This window comes from Sylvia atricapilla, chromosome Z, assembly GCF_009819655.1.
Source record: "Sylvia atricapilla isolate bSylAtr1 chromosome Z, bSylAtr1.pri, whole genome shotgun sequence".
In the NCBI taxonomy this organism is placed as follows: domain Eukaryota; kingdom Metazoa; phylum Chordata; class Aves; order Passeriformes; family Sylviidae; genus Sylvia; species Sylvia atricapilla.
Genome location: NC_089174.1, coordinates 48,313,878 through 48,338,497, shown reverse-complemented (window position 1 = coordinate 48,338,497; position 24,620 = coordinate 48,313,878). Strand labels below are relative to the sequence as shown.

The window sequence follows — 24,620 nt, the reverse complement described above, 5'->3', positions numbered from 1 at the left end:
CAGCTCATTGAAGACACCACTTTATTGGGACATCATCTCTTGATAAGATACTGTGGGACTATCAACACTCTTAGATGTAACCTCTGCCAAATTATGTGGGATGGCTGAGAGAATTACCCTATGTCACCCCAAAGTGGGGCAAGTGGTTGGGAATAAGGAATCCCTATTTTAGCTTAGATAGCAGACATGAAATATTGTTCCCTGTTTCACTGTGGCTTTTCCAAGGTCTTCCTCCACCAGAAGGTATCACTCTCTTTCCAAAAAGTATGACATCACTGAATTTGTCATGGCATCCTTTAACACTGAGGACAGAGGATGACATTCGTGTTGAAGTCGAAAGGAAGAGCGTGAACAACAACGGTGACGAGAGCAGTGTTATTACTCATGTGCCAGGAAATATGTCCACCTTGATCATTAAAGATCTTGAGCCTAGACAGCAATACATGTGCAGGGTACGGGTGAACACCAGGTCCCAAGGAGAATGGAGCAACTATCTGTATGCATGGACTTTCAGTGACAGTAAGTGCTGATTCACATCCTTCTGTTTAATTCTTCATGTTACCCTCAGTGATCAGACTAATTGTCACTTGATGACTACATTGAATGTAATCCTTTGTTTTGATAACACTTAGTTCCTGATGATCGCTTGCAATTGTTATTGCTATTATTTGGAAAGATCAGCATCCAAAGGAATTCTGCTGGAAATTGTCAGGAGCTATTAATATGGGGCTTTTTAAATGGAGAAAAACAAGCTTGCAAATCCACATCTTCATTTCAGTCCGACTCGTGCTTCTGACACAAGTAGCATTTTTTTCCTCCTCAGAATGATGAGCCATCAGTTCACTACTCCAAGCTCTTTTGTTACTCAATTCGGCTATGACAATACAGAAATAGTCAGCACTTAAAGAAGAGAAGATACAATGCAAGGTAAAACCCCTGTGAGCAAAGAGTAGTTAAGTGTGCTACACTGAAGACTGCCCTTGAATTTCCTGAGTGTGAGCAGTGTGCTTTCACAACACCATAACAAATGCCCTGTCTGAATGAAGTACCATCTGGACAGCTGTCCATCTGAATGGCTGATGGGTGACACTGCCCTTACCACACAATGCAAAGGTGGGCTTCTTCCTCCTTACAGGTCATGTAAGGAGGCCCTCACTGAAATCCTACATGTGTTAGTGGAAGTATGAATGGCTGTCATGGGACTCTCCACTTTCCTGAGCTCTGACACCAAACTGCACTGAGAAACACATATGGGTACTGTTTTCCTGGAGAAGGTACTCAGTATTCATAGTTGCATCCACAAGTGTAGCACTCACCCCTGCTGGTGGTTTTCTGATTAGATTTTTGGAAGTGCTGTTATCAATTTCCTTCCTCTAACAGCCTGACAGGTAATTGCTCTCTGAAGCAGTGAAAGTACAGGACGTGGGAATTATAAGAGAATTATGATTCAGAATAGAAGGAAATCAATCTTTTTTGCATTAATTTGAAAACAAATATGGTGTGCTTGTATACAGCTCAGAGGATGTTTATCTTCATCCAAGACAGTATATTGAATGCCACTCCAACCTCTGCTGGAAGTATGGAATACTGCTACAAGGATGACAGCACATCAAGATCATAAAATTATTACATTCAGTTATTGTAGCTCATCAACAAATTCTGTTTAGCACAGCAAAAGCTTCGAGGAAAATGTTGTGTTGTGTTCTCTGTGGAAAGGATAAAGAGGTGGATGCCAATGCCTTGTGTATTTGTGTTTGTTCTCAGGAATACCTCCTGCACCAAACAACATCAGGTTTTCTAACACCACAGACACATCCTCAGTCATCTCTTGGACAGCTGCTGAGGGTCATTCCATCTCCTCCATCATCATCAGCTACAAAATTTATGGCAAGGCTGAGTACAACCACATTGATATTATTATAAAGAACACCAGCATTACTCAGTATCACCTCAAGGGCCTCGAGCCAGACACTGTGTACCAGGTTCAAATTAATGCTCAGAACAACATTGGTTTGAGCAACCCGAATACATCGTTTGAACTGAAGACTCTTCCAGAAATTAAAGGTTAGTTAATCCACCACACTGGATTTGCACAAATCAGGACTGTACAAATTAGTTAGATAAGACACTGTCATAATACTGATTTTTTTAATCTGAGTTTTCTTTTGCTCCTTATTTTGACACACAACACAGCACCACCAAAATTTAATTCTTAGTTCACTGCATGAAGTGATAAACATGCACCATTTGTGTATATTCACTAAAAAGGACCCAGGGACTCAAAAATTAAAAGAGCTGCATATAGCAAGACCATTAGATCACTGATTGTGGCCACATCTCTGCTTTGACGGAATTCAACGGAATATGCAGGTGCTCATACCTCATGAAATTCAGCGCATCCAATGTTTCAGACATTTTTGGAGAACAAAGGGATGCATCCTTGGGTATTTAAGCAGTTTACAAGACAGGAGTATTCAGTTACACACTGCTGATATATTGCTAAATTCAGAATAAGCTGAAAATGATGATGAATTCTTATGTCCTTCCTCAACAGCTCCATATGAATCAAAAGGAGGCAAAATGCTGCTTATTGCCATCCTTGGCTCTGCAGGGATGACCTGTGTAACAATTCTACTGGCCTTTCTCATCATGCTGCAGTTAAAGCGAGCCAACTTCCAGCGTCGAATGGCTCAGGCTTTCCAAAATGTGGTGGTGAGTTTCCAGTTTTCCTGTGTCAGTTTGATTATTAACTTCAGCTCATCTTTTCCTGTTTTTTTCTTCCAATTTCTTTTTCCTGACTTTCCCCAATTCTTCTCTTTGTGTGTGCAATTAGTACCGTTATAAAGCTCCTCTACTACTGACCCCAAAGATAAAGCCATCATAGTTACAGGCTAGGAGGTAGAAAACTTGACTTGAAAAAAATTTTGCAGACCATTTGCTGTGCTCCCTCTTCTGCCTTGTCACACTTGTGTATGACAAGTGCCAAGCCAGACAGAAGAGAGAAGCATGTTCTGCCTCTATAAAGTCATGCCTGATTTTGAAAACTACCAAATATTTAACGTTAACGCTTTTGAGCATCTGTTGCTAATACACGCTCATCCATTTTCAACCTGTGGACAGTACACCAGGGATCTATCAACAGCAGTATCATAGTTTTGGCTATGAGGAAATTGCTGAAGATTTTACCATATGGAGATATCTCTCTATATGCGTGTGTATACTTGTATCCTGCTGCAGTCTCTTAGTCTGCTTTCTGGTGCTTTTCTCAGTTTTCAGAGGGGAACCTGTGGAGCAGAATGAATCTGGCCCAAAGAGCTCCTTTATAAGTATCTAAATAGGTTGTTTCATAAACAAGGGTAGTGAGTTCACCCAGTGATATGATCTGCTGACCACACAGAATAGCTTTGTCTCCTAGTCCTAAAACTTTTCCTACTGCAGTATTTCACGAGAATGTGTAACTGAAGAGGAGATGTCTCCTAAAGTTTGGAGGAAGATGACATCCTCTCTCTTTTTAATTCCTTGCTTCTTCTTGTTTCACTTTTCCTGCTGAGCCTGATCACCAGAAGATTTAACTAACCCTAATATGAGATAAATCTTACGTCTGAGACTTATAACTGGTTTTGAGATCAGTTTTATCACATTTTTTTGCCCATGTCTTTCATCTTCAAAATGTTTATAAAACTCCTCAGAAGGCCCAGGTCTAAAAGGTACTTACACACTGTCCTGGTTTGGAGTAAATTAGGGAAGAACCTCCAAAAGGAGTCCCCTAAACCAAACCTCCACCACCCCTTCCCCCCCCAGCCCTGGGTTCGGGAAGGAAAATACCTCGAAGGAAAGTGGAAAAACTGGTTTATTGACAAAAATACACTCCCCAACACCGAATAGTGGGAAAAGACGGGTTACTGTGATGAGGAGGGTTCTGACGCGTCTCTGTCTGGCCCAGGACTTCTCCAACTTCTCAGGTCAGGTCAGGTCCGGAGCTGGTTCAAACCTTGGGGGGGGGGGGGGGGGGGGGGGGGGGGGGCGGGGGAGAAAGGAGGGAGGGAAAAAAAAAACCAAACAGAAGCAGCGGGGGGGGGAAGAAAAACGGCGGCAGGGGCAGCCGGAGAGCCGAGCGAAGCAAAGCAAAGCGAAGAAGGCAAAAGCAGCCGAGCCAGCTGAAGCAAGAGCTGAAACAGCCAAGCAAGAAAAAAAGAGAGAGGGAACTGCAGACTCCCGCCCAAGAGGGCGGGGTTCAGCTGCGAGACATAACAACATATCCAAGATATGGGATGGATATATGGGATAGGAGGCAGCTCAACCCAGAACATTCCACCCCTTATCCCATATATCCATCCAATTAAAACTTTCATCTCACTTACTCAGACCTTTAACACTTACACATTTCCGTCCATCTCACTTACTCAGACCTTCGACACTTACACATTTTCTTCTGTTTCATGTCTAACTGATCTAACACGCAGACAATGGTAGTAACATTCAGCACATATCCATCTTACCCCATATTCAGATCTCCCTTAGGTACACATCTCATCGTTCCATCTTTCTGCATTATCCACCATGTACAACCCAGTCCTCGAGCAGAGACAACTCCACAGATTGGTTTGCCTGTACTCATAGCAGGGTTGATCCATACTGTCTTTCCCAACAAACCTCTAACATGGGCCACTGGGACTTTATTTCCATCTACTACATTAAGGTGCTGGGACTGAGCAGGACCCGCTCGGTTGGTGGAACCTCGAGTGTTAACTAACCAGGTGGCTTTTGCTAAATGCCGCTCCCAGTTTTTTAAGGACCCTCCACCCAACGCCTTCAGGGTGGTTTTTAACAGCCAATTGTACCTCTCCACTTTACCTGTGGCTGGTGCATGGTAGGGGATATGATATACCCATTCAATGCCATGTTCCCTAGCCCAGGTTTTAATAAGATTATTTTTGAAATGAGTCCCATTGTCTGACTCAATTCTCTCGGGAGTGCCGTGCCTCCAAAGGGCCTGCTTTTCAAGGCCCAGGATGGTGTTGTGGGCTGTAGCATGAGACACAGGATAGGTTTCCAACCATCCTGTGGTGGCTTCTACCATGGTCAGCACATGACGCTTGCCTTGGCAGGTTTGAGGCAGTGTGATGTAATCAATCTGCCAGGCCTCCCCATACTTGTACTTAGACCACCGCCCTCCATACCAGAGAGGCTTCATCCGCTTGGCTTGCTTAATGGCAGCGCATATTTCACAGTCACTGATAACATGAGAAATGCTGTCCATGGTTAAATCCACCCCTCGGTCTCGTGCCCACTTATAGGTGGCATCTCTACCTTGGTGACCTGATGCACCATGGGCCCATCGTGCTAGAAATAACTCTCCCTTGTGCTCCCAGTCAAGATCTATCTTCAACTCCCCTATCTTTGCAGCTTGATCTACCCGCTGATTATTTTGCTGCTCCTCATTAGCTCTACTCTTGGGGACATGGGCATCTACATGGCGAATCTTCACAGGTAGGGTTTCTAACCGGGCAGTGATATCTTTCCACTCTTCAGCAGCCCAAATTGGTTTACCTCTACGCTGCCAGTTCGCCTCTTTCCATTTCTTCAGCCATCCCCACAGAGCATTGGCTACCATCCAAGAATCAGTGTATAGATAGAGCCTTGGCCACTTCTCTCTCTTTGCAATATCTAGGGCCAGTTGAATTGCTTTAAGTTCAGCAAATTGACTGGATCCACCCTCTCCCTCAATGACCCCTACGACCTGTCATGTGGGGCTCCATACAGCTGCCTTCCACCTCCGACCCATCCCTATGACACGGCAGGAACCGTCAGTGAATAAAGCGTAACATATTTCCTCTGCTGGCAACTGGTCACATGGCGGAGCTTCCTCAACTCGGGTCACTGGTTCTTGTTCTTCATCTGCAACACTGAAACTTTCACCTTCGGGCCAGTTTGTAATTACTTCCAAAATTCCAGGGCGATTCAATTTCCCAACTTGAGTGCGTTGTACAATGAGGGCAATCCACTTGCTCCAGGTAGCACTGGTGGCGTGGTGGGTGGAGGGAACCTTTCCTCTAAACATCCACCCTAGCACTGGTAGTCGGGGTACCAGGAGGAGTTGTGCTTCCATACCTATAACCTCTGAGGTGGCCCGAACCCCTTCATAGGCTGCTAGAATTTCCTTTTCTGTTGGAGTATAGCTGGCTTCCGACCCTCGGTAACTTCGACTCCAAAATCCCAGTGGTCGGCCTCGAGTCTCCCCAGGCACCTTCCGCCAAAGGCTCCAGGACAGACCATGGCTCCCGGCTGCAGAATAGAGCACGTTCTTCACGTCCGGTCCCGTCCTGACTGGGCCAAGGGCTACCGCGTGAGCAATCTCCTGTTTAATCTGAGTAAAAGCGTGTTGCTGCTCAGGGCCCCACTGGAAAGTGTTTTTCTTGCGAGTTACCAGGTGGAGAGGGCTTACAATCTGACTATATTCTGGAATATGCATCCTCCAAAAACCTATGACACCTAGGAAAGCTTGTGTCTCCTTCTTGTTAGTTGGTGGAGACATCGCTGTGATCTTATTGATGACATCAGTGGGAATCTGACGCCGTCCATCTTCCCACTTAATTCCCAGGAACTGAATTTCTCTAGCAGGTCCTTTAACTTTGCTCTTCTTGATGGCAAAACCAGCTTTCAGGAGAATCTGGATAATCTTCTCTCCTTTTTCAAACACTTCAGCTGCAGTGTTCCCCCCCACAATGATGTCATCGATGTATTGCAGATGTTCTGGAGCCTCACCTTCTTCCAATACAGTTTGGATCAATCCATGACAAATGGTAGGACTGTGCTTCCACCCCTGGGGCAGCCGATTCCAAGTGTACTGCACACCCCTCCAGGTGAAAGCAAACTGAGGCCTGCATTCTGCAACCAGAGGAATGGAGAAAAAGGCTTTGGCGATGTCAATAGTGGCATACCACCTTGCTGCCTTGGACTCCAGCTCATACTGGAGTTCCAGCATGTCCGGCACGGCAGCACTCAGCGGTGGAGTCACTTCATTCAATGCCCTGTAGTCCACAGTCAACCTCCATTCTCCATCCGACTTGCGCACAGGCCAGATGGGGCTGTTAAAGGGTGAGTGGGTTTTACAGACCACCCCTTGGCTCTCCAACTCACGAATCATTTTGTGGATGGGAATCACTGCATCTCGAACTGTTCTATACTGCCGCCGATGCACTATAGAAGTGGCGACTGGCATCTGCTGATCTTCCACCTTCAGCAATCCCACAGCAGATGGGTCATCCGATAGTCCAGACAGGGTGTTCAGTTGCTTAACACCCTCTGTTTCTACAGATGCTATTCCAAATGCCCATCTGAATCCCTTTGGGTCTTTGAAATACCCATTCCGAAGAAAATCTATGCCCAGAATACACGGGGCCTCTGGGCCGGTCACAATCAGGTGTCTCTGCCAGTCCTTTCCAGTCAGGCTCACCTCAGCCTCCAACAAAGTCAACTCTTGTACTCCCCCTGTCACCCCGGCAATGGAAATTGGTTCTGCCCCCACATGTTCCGATGGCACCAAAGTACATTGCGATCCAGTGTCCACCAAAGCCTCATGTCTCTGTGGCGCCGATGTGCCAGGCCATCGAATCCACACAGTCCAAAACACACGATTCTCCCCAACCTCTACCTGGCTAGAGGCAGGGCCCCTCTAAGCCTGATTATCTTTCTTTCTTTGGACATATGTCCTAGAGGTTCCCTCCAGGGGATCAGACATATCATCATCGTCCCGGCTGCAGACAACTGGTGCTGTTCTCTGTTTAGTAGGACTTCCTCTTTGAATCCTACCTTCTTTCAATTTACGGACCTGACCTGACCTGAGAAGTTGGAGAAGTCCCGGGGCTTGCAACAGATGCGTCAGAACCCTCCTCATCATCACAGTAACCCATCTTTTCCCACTATTCGGTGTTGGGGAGTGTATTTTTGTCAATAAACCAGTTTTTCCACTTTCCTCCGAGGTATTTTCCTTCCCGAACCCAGGGCTGGGGGGAGGAAGGGGTGGTGGAGGTTTGGTTTAGGGGACTCCTTTTGGAGGTTCTTCCCTAATTTACTCCAAACCAGGACACACACAAATTAGAAGTCTGATTAATTTTGTGGATCTAGGCAGAACTGCTTGTTGCAGTTAAAGTAGCTTTAACTGTCTAATGTATTCCCTCTTATGTATGTAAGAGATTAATTGAGCTCTGTTTTTGGCGGGGTGGGGGAGGAGTGTCCGTGTCTGTGTGTAGATGAGTGAGCATAGGTATTTGGGAAACGTAATTAGGGCATGGCTCAGTGAAGTAGAAATCACAAAGTCATTTGCTTAACTCTGTTGCAGAGGGAAGAGCCAGCTCTGCAGTTTAACTCAGGTACTCTCACACTGAGCAGGAAAGCCAAAAACAGTCAAGATCCTACTATTTATCCAGTTCTTGAATGGAATGACATAAAATTTCAAGATGTGATTGGGGAAGGTAACTTCGGCCAAGTTCTGAAAGCACGCATTAAGAAAGATGGCTTACGCATGGATGCTGCAATAAAAAGGATGAAAGGTAGTAAAGGCCAGGGATTCTGTGACTAAAGACTTTTCTTGATTGTGTATTCCAAAGGTTTCTATGTCATATAAAATGCTTAGTAGTCTCTTTTTAAAGCTAAAATAAATATTGAAAATTGCTCATTAAATCTTATCAGGTGTCACTAGGCCAAGATTTGTCAACAACTGTATTTCTGCTGGGTAAAGCTGTTTTCTATTTCACCTTAGTGGTTAATATGATTAACTATTCCATATTTTACAATTCATAGATCAGTATGAGCTTCACATGAGTTCATCTGCAAGGTGAGATGCATTGGATAGATAGGAGTAGAGAGCTAGTCTTGAGGCACATTTGTTCATCTTGTTCACTTTAGCTCTTCAGAGACAACTGCATCTATATATACATATACCATGGGGATCATTAATTTTCTTTTTATTCATTGAGCATGACCGCTACATTCCAGAGAGAGCTACAATACGTGCAATACTGCAAGAATGTACATACTTTATTGTAATTCACTAGATCATATTAAGGCAAATTGGAAAACACTTTTAAATGTGATGATTAACTTAAAAATAGCCAAGGTCTGCATACAGGCAGAAATAATCAACAGTACACATATGGAAGAATTTTTAGAGCACCTACTTTTCATAGGATCTGTTACAACATTTTAAATCCTCAGGAAAGAAGGAGAGTGATAGGATGTGTTAAAATGCTTTCTTCCTCTGCAGATAGTTTCTATAGACACTCATTTCTCACTTTTTTTTCCTCTGATTGAAAAATTCTACCTTTTTCTATAAACACTAATGTACCTTACAATTTTTCTCTTTCTACTGGAGTTGAAACAGTAGTGGCTCAAGCAACTTAGAGTCTTCATAACTTAAAAAAGAAAAAAAAATATTATAAATTCAGTTCAAAGTAAAACATAAATGTGTGCTTTTTTTGATTATCAGAGTATGCCTCAAAAGATGATCACAGAGATTTTGCTGGAGAACTTGAAGTTCTTTGTAAACTTGGTCATCATCCCAACATCATAAATCTTTTGGGAGCATGTGAACATAGGGGTAAGATACTATTGAATGCATGTACTTATTTTTAAAGTTTAAAAAAAAACCCTCTCACAATATAGTCCAAACAGTCCAGAGAAACACTAGTAAGTCTGTGTACAACATTTGTTAAAATGTCAGATAAACTTGTATTTGGATCTACAAGCCCACATTAATGCTCCAGAAATTATGTTCGACACTAGCTCTAAATTCCACTCTACTCTTAGAAATTAGCCTGTTTGACATTTCCCTCCAGTCTGTTTTATGTTTATTTCCTTTTTTCACTCAAGGTAGTATAAATTTCCTAAGTCTGTTACTGACCATCTCTTACTTTGTGATATGCTTATTATCTGATGTTTTGTTAGGATATCTTTATCTTGCTATTGAATATGCCCCCCATGGAAATTTACTGGACTTCCTTCGGAAAAGCAGAGTACTAGAGACAGACCCAGCATTTGCTATTGCAAACAGTACTGCATCTACACTTTCCTCTCAACAACTTCTGCATTTTGCAGCAGATGTTGCCAGAGGGATGGACTACTTAAGCCAGAAACAGGTCAGTCTTCAACTCTACCCACTGAAAGTATGGCAAATACTCTTCAGGGAATATGCTCTTTAATTAAATTAATTTTTAACTTTAGCATCTATAGGACGTACTGAATGAGATTTATTTTGTTGTCTCGATTTAAATCTATCAAATACTATGTCATGGGAATCATTGAAAAGGCATTAAAACTTAAAACAACATGGTAATTGACTGCTTTCATATGTAGATAAAGTTTAAAATGTTCCTGGTAGTGACACTGGTACCTTTGCCAATTTCTTTGGTTTATGTTCTTATTCTAAATGTTTGCAATTTCAATATAGTAGTAAAATAATAAATGTAAAACTAAATTATACTGATTTCCTTATTTTATTACATTATTATTATTATTATTATTATTATTATTATTATTATAGTTTATTCACCGAGATTTGGCAGCAAGAAATATCTTGGTTGGAGAAAATTATGTTGCAAAAATAGCTGACTTTGGCTTATCAAGAGGTCAAGAAGTTTATGTTAAGAAGACCATGGTAAGGACCAAAATAAAATGATACAGTCTGTTATCTTATTTTGGCTGTCTTATTTCTTAATCTGTGTTTTAATATGAACAAAAATGCAAATTTATGGGTGTTACAGAACTGATTCTTTATATTTTATTAATTGCCATGTAAAATATTCATTTTATCAATATACACATAAATATATCTGCTTGTAAATAAGTACTATACCAATGTCTATAATAGAAAATGTAATTTAAATTTATTTATATGAATATGGATTACAGTAAAATAGATGAGTCAAGCTGGTCTAATTCTATGGAACAAGGCCAAAGTTAGCAGGAAGGTAACTAGACATACATCAGGATGCATCTAGAGCTAATGTTTTGGAAGCTCTGAAAGAGGCAGATATGTAATAAGCATCATGCAGCTACAGATTTGTGTTGTCAAGAGAATTGTGTTGTCAAGGCAACAGGATGGTCAGAGGCATCACCTGAGGTATTTACATTTCACCTTGATGATGACTGGATATTTTTTTTTAATTAGCTTTCATGTGAATTGTTCCTTTGGGAAGCAAATCATACAATCATAGAATCATGGAATGATGTATTTGGAAAGGTATCTTAAAGACCATCTAGTTCCAAACCACCAGATTGCTCAGAGCCCCATTCAACTTGGCCTTGAACACTCCACATCCACAGTTTCTCTGGGCAACCTGTTCCAGTGTTTCATCACTCTCACAATAAACAAACTTTTTTTCAAAAACTGTGCAAGTTTAGTCAGTTTATTTATGTGATAAAGTTTACTTGCATAAAGTCAGTTTTCATTAAGGTAACACAGGGTGAGTGTTGGCATACAAACTGCAATATTGCTATACCAAGAGCTGAAAAAACCCTTTCATTAAATAATTTCCAGGGACGGCTTCCAGTGCGATGGATGGCAATTGAATCTTTGAATTACAGTGTTTACACCACAAATAGTGATGTGTAAGTACATGTTCAAGTGGCATTTTTTAAAACAAACTAATATTTTTCCACGTCAAGAAAAGCTTGACAGCTAAAATGAGATATTCACTCAACCCAAAATACTCAGTAGTCATGTCAGCATGAGTGAGCAATGGAAACAAAAAAATAAAACCCATAACAAAAGAAGTTACTTACATTTATTCATCAGGGTCTGATCAAGTTTTGTGTTCACAACCTACTTAAATGTGCCCCACCACTTTAGCTTATCCAAAATTGGAGACCTGAGGAATATTTGGGAAACTCAGAGAAAATTTGTATTTTATTTAGGAAACTAGAAACTGTATTTGGAAAAGCAATTCTGTAATTCAGCAAAAATATTTGCTGAAAGTTCACAATCTGATAAAGGCCTTTGGTTGACTCAGAGAAAAATAATTTTGCTAATTTTTGTGCTTTCTGATTCTACAAGCCCCATCATTATACAAAACTTTATAAAAAATACAGATAAACATATCACACTTCCCTATGTTCACTGAATACTAGCAAAACTACCTACCATTTTAAAATAATGATTCTTGTTGCATTTTTGTTGCACTTCATAATATCCCTCTGTTGCAGATGGTCATATGGTGTCCTCTTATGGGAAATTGTTAGTTTAGGTAAGTGTCTGAATTTTATACTGCACAAATAAAAAATCTGCACCAAGTCAGTTCTATTCACTCAGTCTTTTAAAAAACGTTGTTTCACAGTAGATTTCCATTTTCTTTCTGTTTAATTCTACTACATTTTATTTAGGTTCAGTATGCTTGGAAATGCAACTGTCAAATTTTCAATTCAGGTACCATTTTAAATGAGAAAGAACCATAATGACCACCATGTTTTCACTACACTATAAAACCCAGGCTACACCTAAATGTAAATTCCAGGATATCATATGATATACAGCCTTGATACAGCATATTTTGAGTTTGGTGAGTGGCTTTTCCTCAGCTTTCCTGAGGAAATTGGGACTTACATTTTAATGATATTGCAGAATGGGGGAGTAATCACCTCCTACTCTAAATATTCATAAAGAAAATTTCTGAACATTAACCTTCAAATAAAATTTAGAGTTTATTTCTGCAAACACCTCTACCCATTATGATTGCGTTATACCTCTCTTGTTATTTGCCCTGGAGATTTGCCCATGGGTTGCTGGCCAGGAGATGCTACTGACTGAGGTGCAAATAGCCAACCAGACTCTGGATATCTGATTTGTTCCTGGCTTTCCTTACTAAATGGGTTTGCACCAGATATGGATGTAGTGTGGAAAATGAAGAATCTAAGCAACGAAATACCTGCAGAAAGGGGCAAAACCAGCTGACAGGAAGAGCTCCATGAGTCCATACCAGATCTTATTATTATGATGGTAATGAAGGAATGACTCACTCAGTGACATCAACACTATTGAAAAAACACTTTGAATACTGTCAGATCCTGGCCCTCAGACTTGAGGAAAAAATTAGGCCAGCCCCACAGATGAGAAAATTGACACTTAGTTTTATTTTTCTCCTCCATATTGTGCATCAAGCAGTAAGGAAAGATTAACAATAAAAGTGTAGCTGCAAAATATCCCGTAATTTTGGATTAATTTATCTGTTACTATGTAGTCATACCTTTCCATTTTTACTATGAAATTAAAATTTCTTTTATTAAAACTTGCCTCTGTTCATGACAATGGTTAAACTTTAGGTGGAACACCATATTGTGGAATGACATGTGCAGAACTATATGAAAAACTCCCTCAAGGGTACCGACTTGAAAAGCCTCTCAACTGTGATGATGAAGTGTGAGTATTGCCTCAGAAAAAAGCCAAAAAAGAAATAGAATAACACAACCTCATCTATAGAAAATAGATGATTTCTACAAGAAACTAACAAACAAAATTTTTAACTGGAAAACACAAAAACTACAATAAAAATTAAAAAGGTCTGCAAAATATGAAAAACACGTTAAAAAATTGAAAGTGCACAAGTCCTTTTGTACACAGCATACACTGTTACTTTGTCATTAATACTTTCCCAGGCTCTCTGTTGCAGACAGTTATCCTGTTCTTTACACAACATGACAATATTTTAGCTCAAAGAGAGCTTTTGGAAAATGTAATTTCAGCTATCTAGAAATCCACTTCCCTCTGAAAAGTGGAATGTGCACAATCTTTAAATTATCAAAAATTTGTAACTTTAACCTATGTATCGAAATTATCAAATGATGGTGTTGGTTTTTTGAAGGTATGACCTAATGAGACAGTGCTGGAAAGAGAAACCCTATGAAAGACCTTCATTTGCTCAGATACTGGTGTCACTGAACAGGATGTTAGAAGACAGGAAGGTAAGAATAAAACTCTATTTTATATAAATATACATATACTTATAATGATATAAATAATTAGGCTATGCATAATTTCAATATTATTTGGGGTTCTTGAGGTAATGCACCTTGCATCACATCTTCTCTGTTTATCTTCTTTCCAGACCTATGTGAATACGACACTATATGAGAAGTTTACTTACGCAGGCATTGATTGCTCCGCTGAAGAAGCTGCTTAAGACAGGACAAATCTTCATTCATCAACAATGTATTACAGAAAACCAAAATTTAATCTGCTGGAGCCCAAAATGTGATATGCTGTGTAGGACTGTGTATAGCTCCAACCATATATAATACAGCAATACTGTTTTACCACAGTTATGTGTGTGTACATCACACAGTAACCCCTGCCTTCACAGGCTGTAGAAGTGTATATAGTGTCCAAAGCAGGTATAGACTGAAGTAATGAAATCTGTTGTTTCATAAGCAGGGTTTTTTTTTTCTAGTCATGTAGAAATCATGTCTACATACATATTGTAATGCATTAGGTATTGCCATCTTAGAGGTTTCTTTTATATTTTCCAAGAGCTACTCATATCAAAGTGGTAACTTATTGCAGTATTCCATATACATTTCATTGTGTTTCAAACAAAAATGTTGGGCAGTTGCCGTGCAACAATGGAAGTTGTAATCCAGTGTGCTCAACAAGGATAATTAAGACAGACTTCCGTTTGGATGCAAAAGTCAGCTAGTAGAAATAATCTAGTCAAAAGTTCTGTTGACACTCGTAAGATATAACACATACTATTGCTCTTTCATTGCCTAGTGTGACTGTCAGTTTTTGCCCAGAACCAAAATATACATATATTTTGAAGTGTTTAATTCTACCAGAGGCAGCCATACAGCAGTATTCATGAAGCGTAGTATTAGGAGCATACTACGTATTGTAAATCACATTTTTACAACTCACCTGGATATACATGAGACTTACTCATTTTGTATTTCATTTAATAATTTCACTGCATAATTATAAATTACTACCTATTATATACAAGCAGGGCTTACTTCTGTTTATTTTACCCTCTCATTCTGTCTGTAATGTGGTATGGCCTCTTAAAAATGTACTCAAATGCCTCAAAACAGTGATATTTGACCTGCCAGAAAGGTCCCTAGTCTTCAGGTAAAACAGAGACAGGATTGGCTTGAACTTCTCATGTCAAGCCATGTACAAAAGATTTGGTGGATTTACTTTACCCAAATTTCACATATTAGCCAACTTCATGTTTTGCACATATGTTCCCCTCTTGCCCTTGACTTACCAGCTCATAACTGTCCATCAGACCACAATGACTTCCCAGTTGGGTGCAACAGGTCATCTCCTAAGACTTGGAGAAAGATGCTTGAGAGAGTGCAAGATTTCTCCTCCTGATTCTTACTTTGTGGATGGGTATGGGATTGGTTATGAGGTGGGGGTATTACAGCAGAATATAGAGCAACAATAATGACACACTAGACTAATCAAAACAGAAGCACCAAGAGCTCAATTAAAAGGGAATAAGTCAACAAACAAGGGTGCTAAAATTACTTGTGTGGCCTTGAAATAGGCAGAACTTGCATTGTAAACCAGGTGCTAGATGTAAACTAGGAGTTTATTGTTGGGGATTAAAATAAGTTTACTTATAGAATATTAGAAATTATCTGTGTAGGTTTAAGTTTAATTGTAACTTGCTTTCACCTTAACATGGGAGAGCCCTGCTCAAAACTTAGCATAGGTGAACTTCAAATGAACTCTGTTACCACAATGGCTAAGCAGGGGTGAAAACAGAGGAAAAACTCATTATCTTCAGATAAGGGCTGAGACCCCAGAGGGCACCAAGACACCCCCAAGCTGGAAGATAATGGCACATGAACATGGAGAATCCAATGAGGTGTTAGAAAACTCTGGACCGTAAATCACCAGAGAACTAAGAGGTTCATGCAGGGCACAAGACAAAGGTCAGGTGCACAGACTGTAAGGGTATAAAGGCCCAGGGAATTTTTTGGTCAGGGTCTCTCTCTGGTAGCACCCAGCTCAAACTGAAATAAACCAACTCTGCCTTAGAACCCAGGGTCTGATCTCTTCTTTCACTTTTACAAAGAGCACACAGATTGACTAGACCAAAGGACAGCTCAGAAAACCAAACCAAACCAACAAAAAAACCAAATTCCACCACATTTTTCAAGAGACTACTTGGCCATTGGTTTTTGAAGAATGGGCATTGCAATTTGCAGTTGAACTATATTCTTACCAGTCAGTGAGGTAAATAAGAATATACCTCCAAGGGTGTTTTCTAGACCCAAGTAAAGCTGGCTAACAACATCTGCTGGAACTGCTCCATTTCCTGTACAGAATTTTTCACAGGTAGAGAGAGCTTCTTGTCTCATACTTTAATATATTTCTAACAAGCAGACACCAATTACTATTCTGCTACTTGATGTGAACCTCTCCTTCTGTGGCAAATTTTTACCTGGACCATTATGACACATAATTAAAGCATCAGAGAGTCATTAATCAACTCAATAGGTCTTAATGCTGTCTGCACTTTAAGAGCTTAAGTCAAACTGTACATTTACCTGAAGGACAATTAGATCTCCTTATAAATATTATTCTTATATTCTTTTATTATGTAGCACATAACAATTTTCTACTTTTCTTCCCTGTGAGCTGCAGGGAACTTGTTGTAATGGATGTAAATAAAGCAAGAAAAAACAGGTTAAAGAGCATGTGGAATGTGGAACTTAGAACATGGTGGTGCTAGGAAACTATTCATTCAAAATGGACAAGCCCCATCAGATATGGGAGCTACAAGGAAAAGACCAGGTGGACAGGATACAGGATGGTGAGCTTAGGAAAACAGATAAATAACAACTGTTCCAACATTTGGAACCATCATTCCCTATTGCCTCACTTTTTAAGAAGTTTTTGCTTCTTTGTGAAAAGACATCACTCAGTGCCAATGGCAGCTTATCACACCTGCAGAGCTGAGAGGCCTTTTCCCATACTGTTGTGCTAAAGGCTGATTTAGCAGCATTACCTAACATGGAGATACACAGAGGGACCAAAAGCTTTGTGCCACTTAATCTCAAAGGTCAAAACTCTCAGCAGACACAGACAGAGGAGACTTGTGCATTGCACTCCCTGTTCGCTGAGTACATCAAGACCTGGCCAGCACAACTTTCTGTGATGGAGAATAACAGCAAGGGACACCTCCCTCACACCCATGCAGCCCAGAGATCTGCAGTGCACCATCAGCACTTGTCTTTGTAAGCGACCATTAAGTGCTGGGATGGAAGCCAACCACCAATCCTCACCGACTTCAGCGGCAGCAGCAGCAGTGCCTGCATGTGATCCCGAGGTCTAGTGTAACAGTGTGTTCTTTTTGGAGTACAGCTACACCCTTTCTAGATCCCAGTCAGTCTCTCCAGTAGAGAAACTGCTTGAGAAGAATTCAGGCAGCAATTCAAGCTCATAAAATCACACACATTACAAGTCTACGTCAGCAGAGACGCAGGCAGAAGGGTCTCGGCCCCAGATAAATTTCCAACAAGAGTATATTCCACATGCTGAAAGTGAATCCAGAGCCAGAGAGAGGGACTGTGTGGTTTCTCTCGGTTATATAGAGTCTTAGATTCGTGGGTAGTACAAAAGAGGCAGGGCAGGGGGCAAGTGAACATAGGGAAGAGAGGAACTGGACACCAGGCCCCATAACCAGTCGGAAAACAGGGAAAGGATGTTATGAATGAAATTGGGGAATGTTCAGACTGCACAGGAATTTACCTCTTGTGAACTTACCTGTTTCTGTTATGGCTGTGTTGCCTGTTCTTGTTCCAACCCCAGTTGAGACTCCCAGTTAATGTCCCAGTTAATGTACCTACCCTTTTCAATTCTAAGAGTTCGCTGTTAAAGAGTTCTCATCTGTTTTACCTGTTTTATTACCCTACCTTTAGTTGTTTGTACCCCTCATCCCCTCTAACTCGTCGGGTAACCCAGCCGCTGTTTCCCAGAATGGATGCCACATTTCCCATAAGGACTTGCGCGCACATGCATATTAAAATCATATTGTCATAAAATGACCCTAACCAACGAGCCACTTTAAAACACACAAAAAGACTCCGCACTACGTATTGTGAAGGACCTAACAGAGCTAACCACACCGATTCCAGCCCAACAAGTGAGTCACCATAACGTGAACAGCACTCGAGCACGGAGACCCCCTTGGACTTCTGAGGCAAGGTGAGCCTTGGGACGATCCCTGCGAGAGTAGAGGCCCCCAGTCCTGCCGGAAACGACAGGCCTGCCTGAGCCCTCCTCCTGGACGTCGACCATCAGGAGCAGTGGCGGTGGTGCGCACCCTGAGCCCCCCACCTCTAGGCCCCTTTCTAATAAAGGCTTAACCAAGGAGCAGAAGGTCTCCTGGCCCTTTTCTTTTACAAAGGAGATACCATGGAGGGAGTGATGGACATGCAAAACTCAAACAGAAGATTGCACAATGTTTGCAAGGAGCCGTGGGGGTGAAGCCTTTTTGCTACAACTCGGAGAGGTAATCTTCACTTTTCTACAGCAAGGCACTTGGAAATTCCTTTAAGGGCACAAGGGACAGTTCAGGGGAGGGCTGGACAAAGGACACACATGGCACAACGCCCCTGAAGGACGTGACTTTGGAAACAACAACCTGTGACTGTCTTCTGCTGCAGTAGGGTCAAACTAGCCTGTGGCAGCCATCAGTGCCACCTGGGACTGTAGATGAGAGGCCTTGGCCTCCTGGACCAAACACAGAGGGGAACTCGCTCTCTAGATGCAGTTCCTGGATGGAAAACGCTGCCACCTCCAAGGTGCAGACAAATGAGGCTCTGCTGCATTTGAGAGGTGCCAGCTACACAGACCTCGGCAGACACATCAGAGCACAAGGACAACAGAAGGCACAGAAAGAGGGACAAACACAGGCAATCACAGAGACCTTTTATGTTGCTGAGCCATAAAGAGTTGCTGAGCCTGAGAAGGCCAAAAGCGTGGTGCCACACAGCAGTCCTGTTGACAAAGAGCAGCTCCAGAGGGGGCCTTGCCTCGTTGGCCAAGGACCTCGCAGGCTCTTTGCTCTCAGCTCTCGTGTACTGTCAGCAGATGTGCCCACCCGCTTTGGTTGCACTTGCAGAGCCTCCTACGTCTTAGCCGTGGCCAGCTGGGAAGCGGGAGCAGTCACAGAGATGTGCCGGCTGAACCGGGTAAGAACCTGTCTTGCTTTAGCACAGATGGTGAGGAGCAATTGGTGATTTCTTGTGAATTGACAAGTAAAATAGCCAATTGCATGCAGGCATACCCTTTTGGGTACACAGCCTTAAAAAGCTAGAAGGAAGCCTGGGATCGCTCGGGTTTTTTCAACTTTACGGGAGGTAAGGCAGTCCCAGCTCTCTCCTTTGGGTGGGGCTGGGACGGCCCGGCCTGCTGGGGCCCGGGATTTCACAGGAGGCCCGCCTGGCCCGGTGATTCCCGGGCTGGGGGAAGGGATGAGGACATATCCCGGCCCGGCCCGGCCCGGCTGGGTGTTTTAGCAGCTGTAAAACACGCTGTCGCTCGCCCTATGGGAGGTGGGGGCAGCTGGCCCAAGGCCTGGCTGTGGGCCTGGGCCTTGTTCTCAGCAGAGGGAGAGGAGCCTGCAGCCGGCTGCCGCTCCAGGCTGGGCCCACCCTGAATGGGACCGAAGGGTGGGGGAAGGAGCCTTCCCTCAGCCGGGCTACTCTGAGATCTGCCGGCCTGAGTTTCTTCCATTCCGGTGGCTTTTAAAAATTCTGGCTGCTGCCCGGCAAAGGTCATGTGACCACCGCAGTCCTGGGCAAGCTTCAGCTTTTTCCTGACACAAATTGAGACTTTCTTAAAGTCAAACTCTTCTCAGAGATGGAAAAAAGGGCCAAATTAAAGATCAGTAAAAGGACAATATAAAGATATCTAAGTCAGTAAGCCAAAAGTAACTTCTTAAGTAAGAGAAACAACAAGATGCCTGTATGCTAAGCTAAAACCTCCTGAGAGTTTTTAGTGACAAACTGTAATACAAATATGCCAAAGTAGTCCTTTAAATCATAGACCGCATGAAATGGGGAGATGATTTGTAGATTTTTTGAGCAAAAGGATCTTTGACTTACTGAGTGAATATTGAATTAGAAGTTGTAATTTGGGTGATGCCATGAAAGATTTGAACAGATATAAACGAGAAGAAGCCCTCTGCCAGTGAAAAAGTGAGGAAACATCTCTGTTCCCTGAGTTGAAAAATCTTTTGCCCGTGAAGTTGCTCGTTTTTAAAAGGTAACACCCCAGTCTGCGACTCCACGACCCACATCTGTGGTCATGGAAAAAGCCACGGAAATATGAAAGGTTCCACAACTAGAGAATTTCCTGGGCAGGCTGCTTTTGTGTAACTTAGAGGCCATGAGCAGACTCTTTCTCCTGCACAAAGTTGCCAAACAACAGGAAAGATTTCTCTCACTCAAAGACTAAATGAATGACTATTTTATAAGCAGTACTGACTTGGAGTTCTGAGATTTGCCTCTTTCCATTGTTTGTAGAAAATAGCCAGTTTGTAGCAGGAGAAAGGTTAGTTTAAAAATTCATTTGCGGATTTTTTTCCCCTTTTCCGTTACTTCTCTTAGTGTGCGTTAAAAAAATCTAACTTTTTACCTTAAGTTAAGACCCGTTTTGATTTTTCTACAAAAATCCTATCTTCCAGTTGGAAAACACAATTTGCAAACATGAAACCACCACATAAAAGGTGCTATGACTTGAATTAGCCAACCAAAACCACTACAGAACCAAAAGCCTCTGTGTGCACAGCTGAAAGCCCGTATCTCCACAGCACCTTTTGGCTGCGCTTCTCTTCATTGCCTTTTGGCTGCAAATGCAATTGCACTTTCTTCCTCATCCAGAAGTCCACAGCTGGCCAAAACCTGGCCAGTGCAGGTATTCTAAAGGCAGTTTTTGTTGGACTTGCTAGAGGACACAGACTCTTCCCAATTCCAAACGACACCAGAAGGCCCACAGGAAAGACCTTCCATCTTTAAGAAAAGGGGGACAATTCAGAAATGAACGTAGAGCCGTATTCCCTGGGTGGCAAGGAAGGGAATCTTCTCTTGGGAGATGGCTTGGGGGTTTCTAGGATTTTTATTCTGAGTCCAGCTCTCCAAGCTGTCAAAGGAGAAAGAAATCCTCAAGCGCCCCTGGTCATATCCTCCGCTTCCTTGACTGCTTGACTGCAAGTTTCCTTTCTTTTCCTTTGAAAAGCAGCTGGAGTGGAGATTGACATGGCTGGGACCCATGGGATCTGTAGAAGGAATTGCAGAAATAATACCAGTCCTAAAAAGACCACCGTCATGAAACCAGCCCCACAGCCAGTCAATTTCTCAGAAGTATTTTGTCTCCAACGACTGGTGACAAGTCAGGAGTCTCAAGGGAATCCTTGTCTCCAACGACTGGTGACAAGTCAGGAGTCTCAAGGGAATCCAGGAAGCCAACTGTTCTGTTTTGGCCAGACTAGCATGCACAAGTTCACTGGGTCATTTGCTGGGTCAGAGCCTGCTGCTGCTCAGGAAACAATCCCTGATTTTGCTTTCACTGTGCAGGGAAGCTCAGGCAAAGCCCACCCACTCCCAGCCGCCCTCCTAGGCAAAAGGAATGCCCCAAGAGCTCCCTGGATGCTCCCAAGCACAGCAATGGCTTCTATAGGGAGTCCAAAATGTCTGGCCGACACCCAGGTGAGGAGGAAGATGTGGTACAGCTCGTGCTGAGGCCCACACACTAGAATACACTGCTCGAGCGGACAAAGAATGCACAGGACGTACTCAGCAGCTCCTGGCAGCTCCTGGCAGCTCCTTAGCAGCCTGACGGACAGCCCTCGCCTACAGCTCTAGCCTGGCTCGGCGGGCAGCTTCCTGTGGGACCTCCCTCCTTCTGAGACACTTCTCTGGCCTTCCCACAGTGGAATCAACAGTGGAAGCTTCATGCCCTGCACAAACCTCCCCACCGGAAAAGTCCACATCAGTAGTGACTTTGTGCCCACAAGCAATGCTATTCTAAGCAGAAGTTTAGAAGGAGGATCAGCAGGTGGGAGAAAAGATGCCACCTTCCTTTCCCACTCTGATGGCTACCTGTTTCCTGGCCGCTCTCTCCTCAGGATTTCTGCCCTTTCTCAGAGCCTCTTTTGTCCAAGGGCTGAAGTGGTCCTTGCCATCTGCACTGCTGCCTGCATTACTTTGCTGCAGGGATGACAGCAATCATGCTGTCAGAAGAGGCTGAAGAGAGGCTCTACTGATTTGAGAAATGGATGCTGTCCAAAAGTAAGGAGAAACAAAAGACACCAAATGTAAAGAGACAAAGGAAACCATTCTTTTCCAAGCGGTGCTTCTAACAGGGTCAAGCTGGAGTCCTCTAGCGCCCAGAAACACACAGACACAAGCAGCAGAGCGCAGGTGAATTCAACTCTGGCTTGCAGCTGGAGCAGTGTCTATCTTGGCATGCCCTGCCATTCCTATGCTTGCTGTCATCTTCCCTCGCAGCAGGGACAGGCAAGGAGGTGGCCTGGTCACCAGCTGCCTGTCTGCCACAAAACTTGGCAGCAAAGCCACAACACTTCTCCCCTACTCAACCGGGCCAGGCAGCACGTGGGGCTGGCACAAATGCTGCTCCGCAGTCCCTGTTTGGCTGGCAGAAACCTCTAAAAGTGGGGCAGGAGGGACACGCTGGGTCCCCTCCGAAGGTCACAGTCAAATCCCCACAGTCCCCACTTTCCCATGGCCAAATATCTAACTTTTTGCCTGGATGTGGTTTCACTAGTTTCCTCCACCATCACCCCGTTTTTGCTTCCATATTCAGTAGCATTCTTCGGCTCTTCGTCTGAGGCAAGGTAGGGGTGAGTGCAGCACCAAAATACAAAACAGAGCCAGAGGAATGATCAGAGGGTTTCTCTCCTATGAGGAACTGTTGCAAAGGGTCCCTTAATAATGGGTGGTCAGACAGAGCAAACGACACATCTAAATAGATTCAGTTATCATGTCACTCTCCCCTTTATTGTTTAACAACTTTTATACATGCATTTTTGACAATTACAGAGCATACAAAGTATGTAATCAATCTTCACCTTAAGGTGGCTAAAGTCTTAGAGCTACAATTCTCCATATCAAACTCCGTTATTCCCTGAGACACCTTTATATGAGAAGTGAATTTTTGCTGCGCCACAACTGAGAATTTCTTCTGGGTCACAGAGCCCTGCAGGCCCAAGAGGCCCACAGGCCTTACAGGCCAATGGGCTCAGTCTGGAATTGCTCAAGCCTCACTCCAAATACAAATCATGTCCTTGATCTCAGAGAAACTCTGTTACAAAGAGCAGCTGAGAGAGTTTGAGTTTTTCAACTCGGAGAAGAGAAAGCCTCAGGCAGAACTTATTGCCAGCTTTAAAGGGGGCTTTAGGAAAGATGGGGATACATGTTTTTAGCAGGATCAATTGCAAAGCAATCGGGGGAAGTAACCTTAAAATTTCCCACAGGAAATCGAATGTTCTGAAACATTTTGTTTAAAAAGAGGGTAGATGAAAAAATTACAAAGGGAGTAGATTCAGTTTAAAAGGAGAGTAGATTCAGATAGGGTCTGAGCAAGAAATTATTTATGATGATAGTGTTGAATCACTGGAACAATTTGTGCAGAAAACTGGAAGGTGCCCTTTCCCCAGAAGTGTAGTTGTGTGTTTTTACTTTTACCTGTTAGTGTATATTTTCATGGTTTGTTCTTACGTTGTTTAATGTATGTTAATGGTTTGTTCTACACATCCCCCTAAGTTCTTCCCTATGGTTTTCCCCAGTTACTGTTATCTGTCAGTCATCATGTTATATAATCCTCGGGTCCTGTCTGTCACTTCAAGACCTCACCCTTGGTCTAAAAAGTTCAGTGAGGTCGTCGAGTGATTGGGCAGGATTCCATCTGTTCCCTCCTTCCTCTCCTGATTTGGATCCTTTATGCATCGTTCATCTGCAGATCCATTCCCCAACTGTACCTGATTGGTCCCTTGCTCCATCCCTCCCATTGTTCCACCCTCGTATTAAAGTTGCTGCACCAGGGTGACCTGCACTCTGCCAAAGCAGACTCCCTGGGGGTGAGGTTGTCCCTTGTGGGGCACTAATAAACTCTAGTGGCTGAAACCTTGACAGTGTCCTCTCTTTATTCCATTGTCACTGTACACGCTTAGGGGACAAAGCGTCCACAGGATCGGTGAGGTATTCCAAGTACCTTTCCTGCAGCCGGTGTCAGGACTAGCCAGGTGGAGTGGGAAGAGGTTCCCGACACACCACAACCACCGCACAGAAACATTCAAGGTCAGGTTGAATGGGACTCTGAGCAGCTTGATCTACTTGAAGATGTCTCTGCTCAGTGCAGGGATGGTTGGAGTTTGTGACCTTTAAAGTACCTACCAACCTATACCATTGTAATAGTTCACTTGATTTTCATTTGAAAAGTTCTGAGATTGGAGATTAATAGGAGTGGGGGTCATCTGATGTGTTGGAGTTCTGTGGATGAGAAGCCTTTTCCATTGGGCAGTTGTTTTAGTTGCAGCCACTTTGCAGTGTGCCTCCAGAAGATCGTTGGCAGTGCCTCACCTGTCCTTGTCCATGTG

General features: G+C 42.9%; 1 protein-coding gene and 1 long non-coding RNA gene across 3 annotated transcripts in view; one reads left to right on the top strand and one right to left on the bottom strand.

The window, feature by feature from the left end:
• The window catches only part of TEK (TEK receptor tyrosine kinase), a 43,732-nt gene extending 27,697 nt beyond the window's left edge, over positions 1-16,035 (top strand). Inside the window, exons 12-23 of one of the 2 annotated variants that reach the window (XM_066338857.1) lie at positions 226-519; positions 1,765-2,064; positions 2,555-2,712; positions 8,342-8,552; positions 9,488-9,598; positions 9,946-10,136; positions 10,541-10,654; positions 11,537-11,607; positions 12,202-12,242; positions 13,315-13,411; positions 13,854-13,953; positions 14,097-16,035. In XM_066338857.1, the coding sequence (XP_066194954.1) occupies positions 226-519; positions 1,765-2,064; positions 2,555-2,712; positions 8,342-8,552; positions 9,488-9,598; positions 9,946-10,136; positions 10,541-10,654; positions 11,537-11,607; positions 12,202-12,242; positions 13,315-13,411; positions 13,854-13,953; positions 14,097-14,171 (1,763 nt within the window). In that variant the 3' untranslated portion in view covers positions 14,172-16,035. The remainder of the gene's footprint in view (positions 1-225; positions 520-1,764; positions 2,065-2,554; positions 2,713-8,341; positions 8,553-9,487; positions 9,599-9,945; positions 10,137-10,540; positions 10,655-11,536; positions 11,608-12,201; positions 12,243-13,314; positions 13,412-13,853; positions 13,954-14,096) is intronic. The other variant, XM_066338858.1, reaches the window with a different exon arrangement.
• Positions 16,036-20,726: 4,691 nt separating this feature from the next.
• Positions 20,727-22,250, bottom strand: LOC136373913 (uncharacterized). Its single transcript, XR_010745768.1, has 2 exons — positions 22,105-22,250; positions 20,727-21,281 (listed from the first exon to the last, which is right to left on the bottom strand). It is a non-coding gene; the product is annotated as an uncharacterized lncRNA (long non-coding RNA).
• Positions 22,251-24,620: the final 2,370 nt, after the last annotated feature.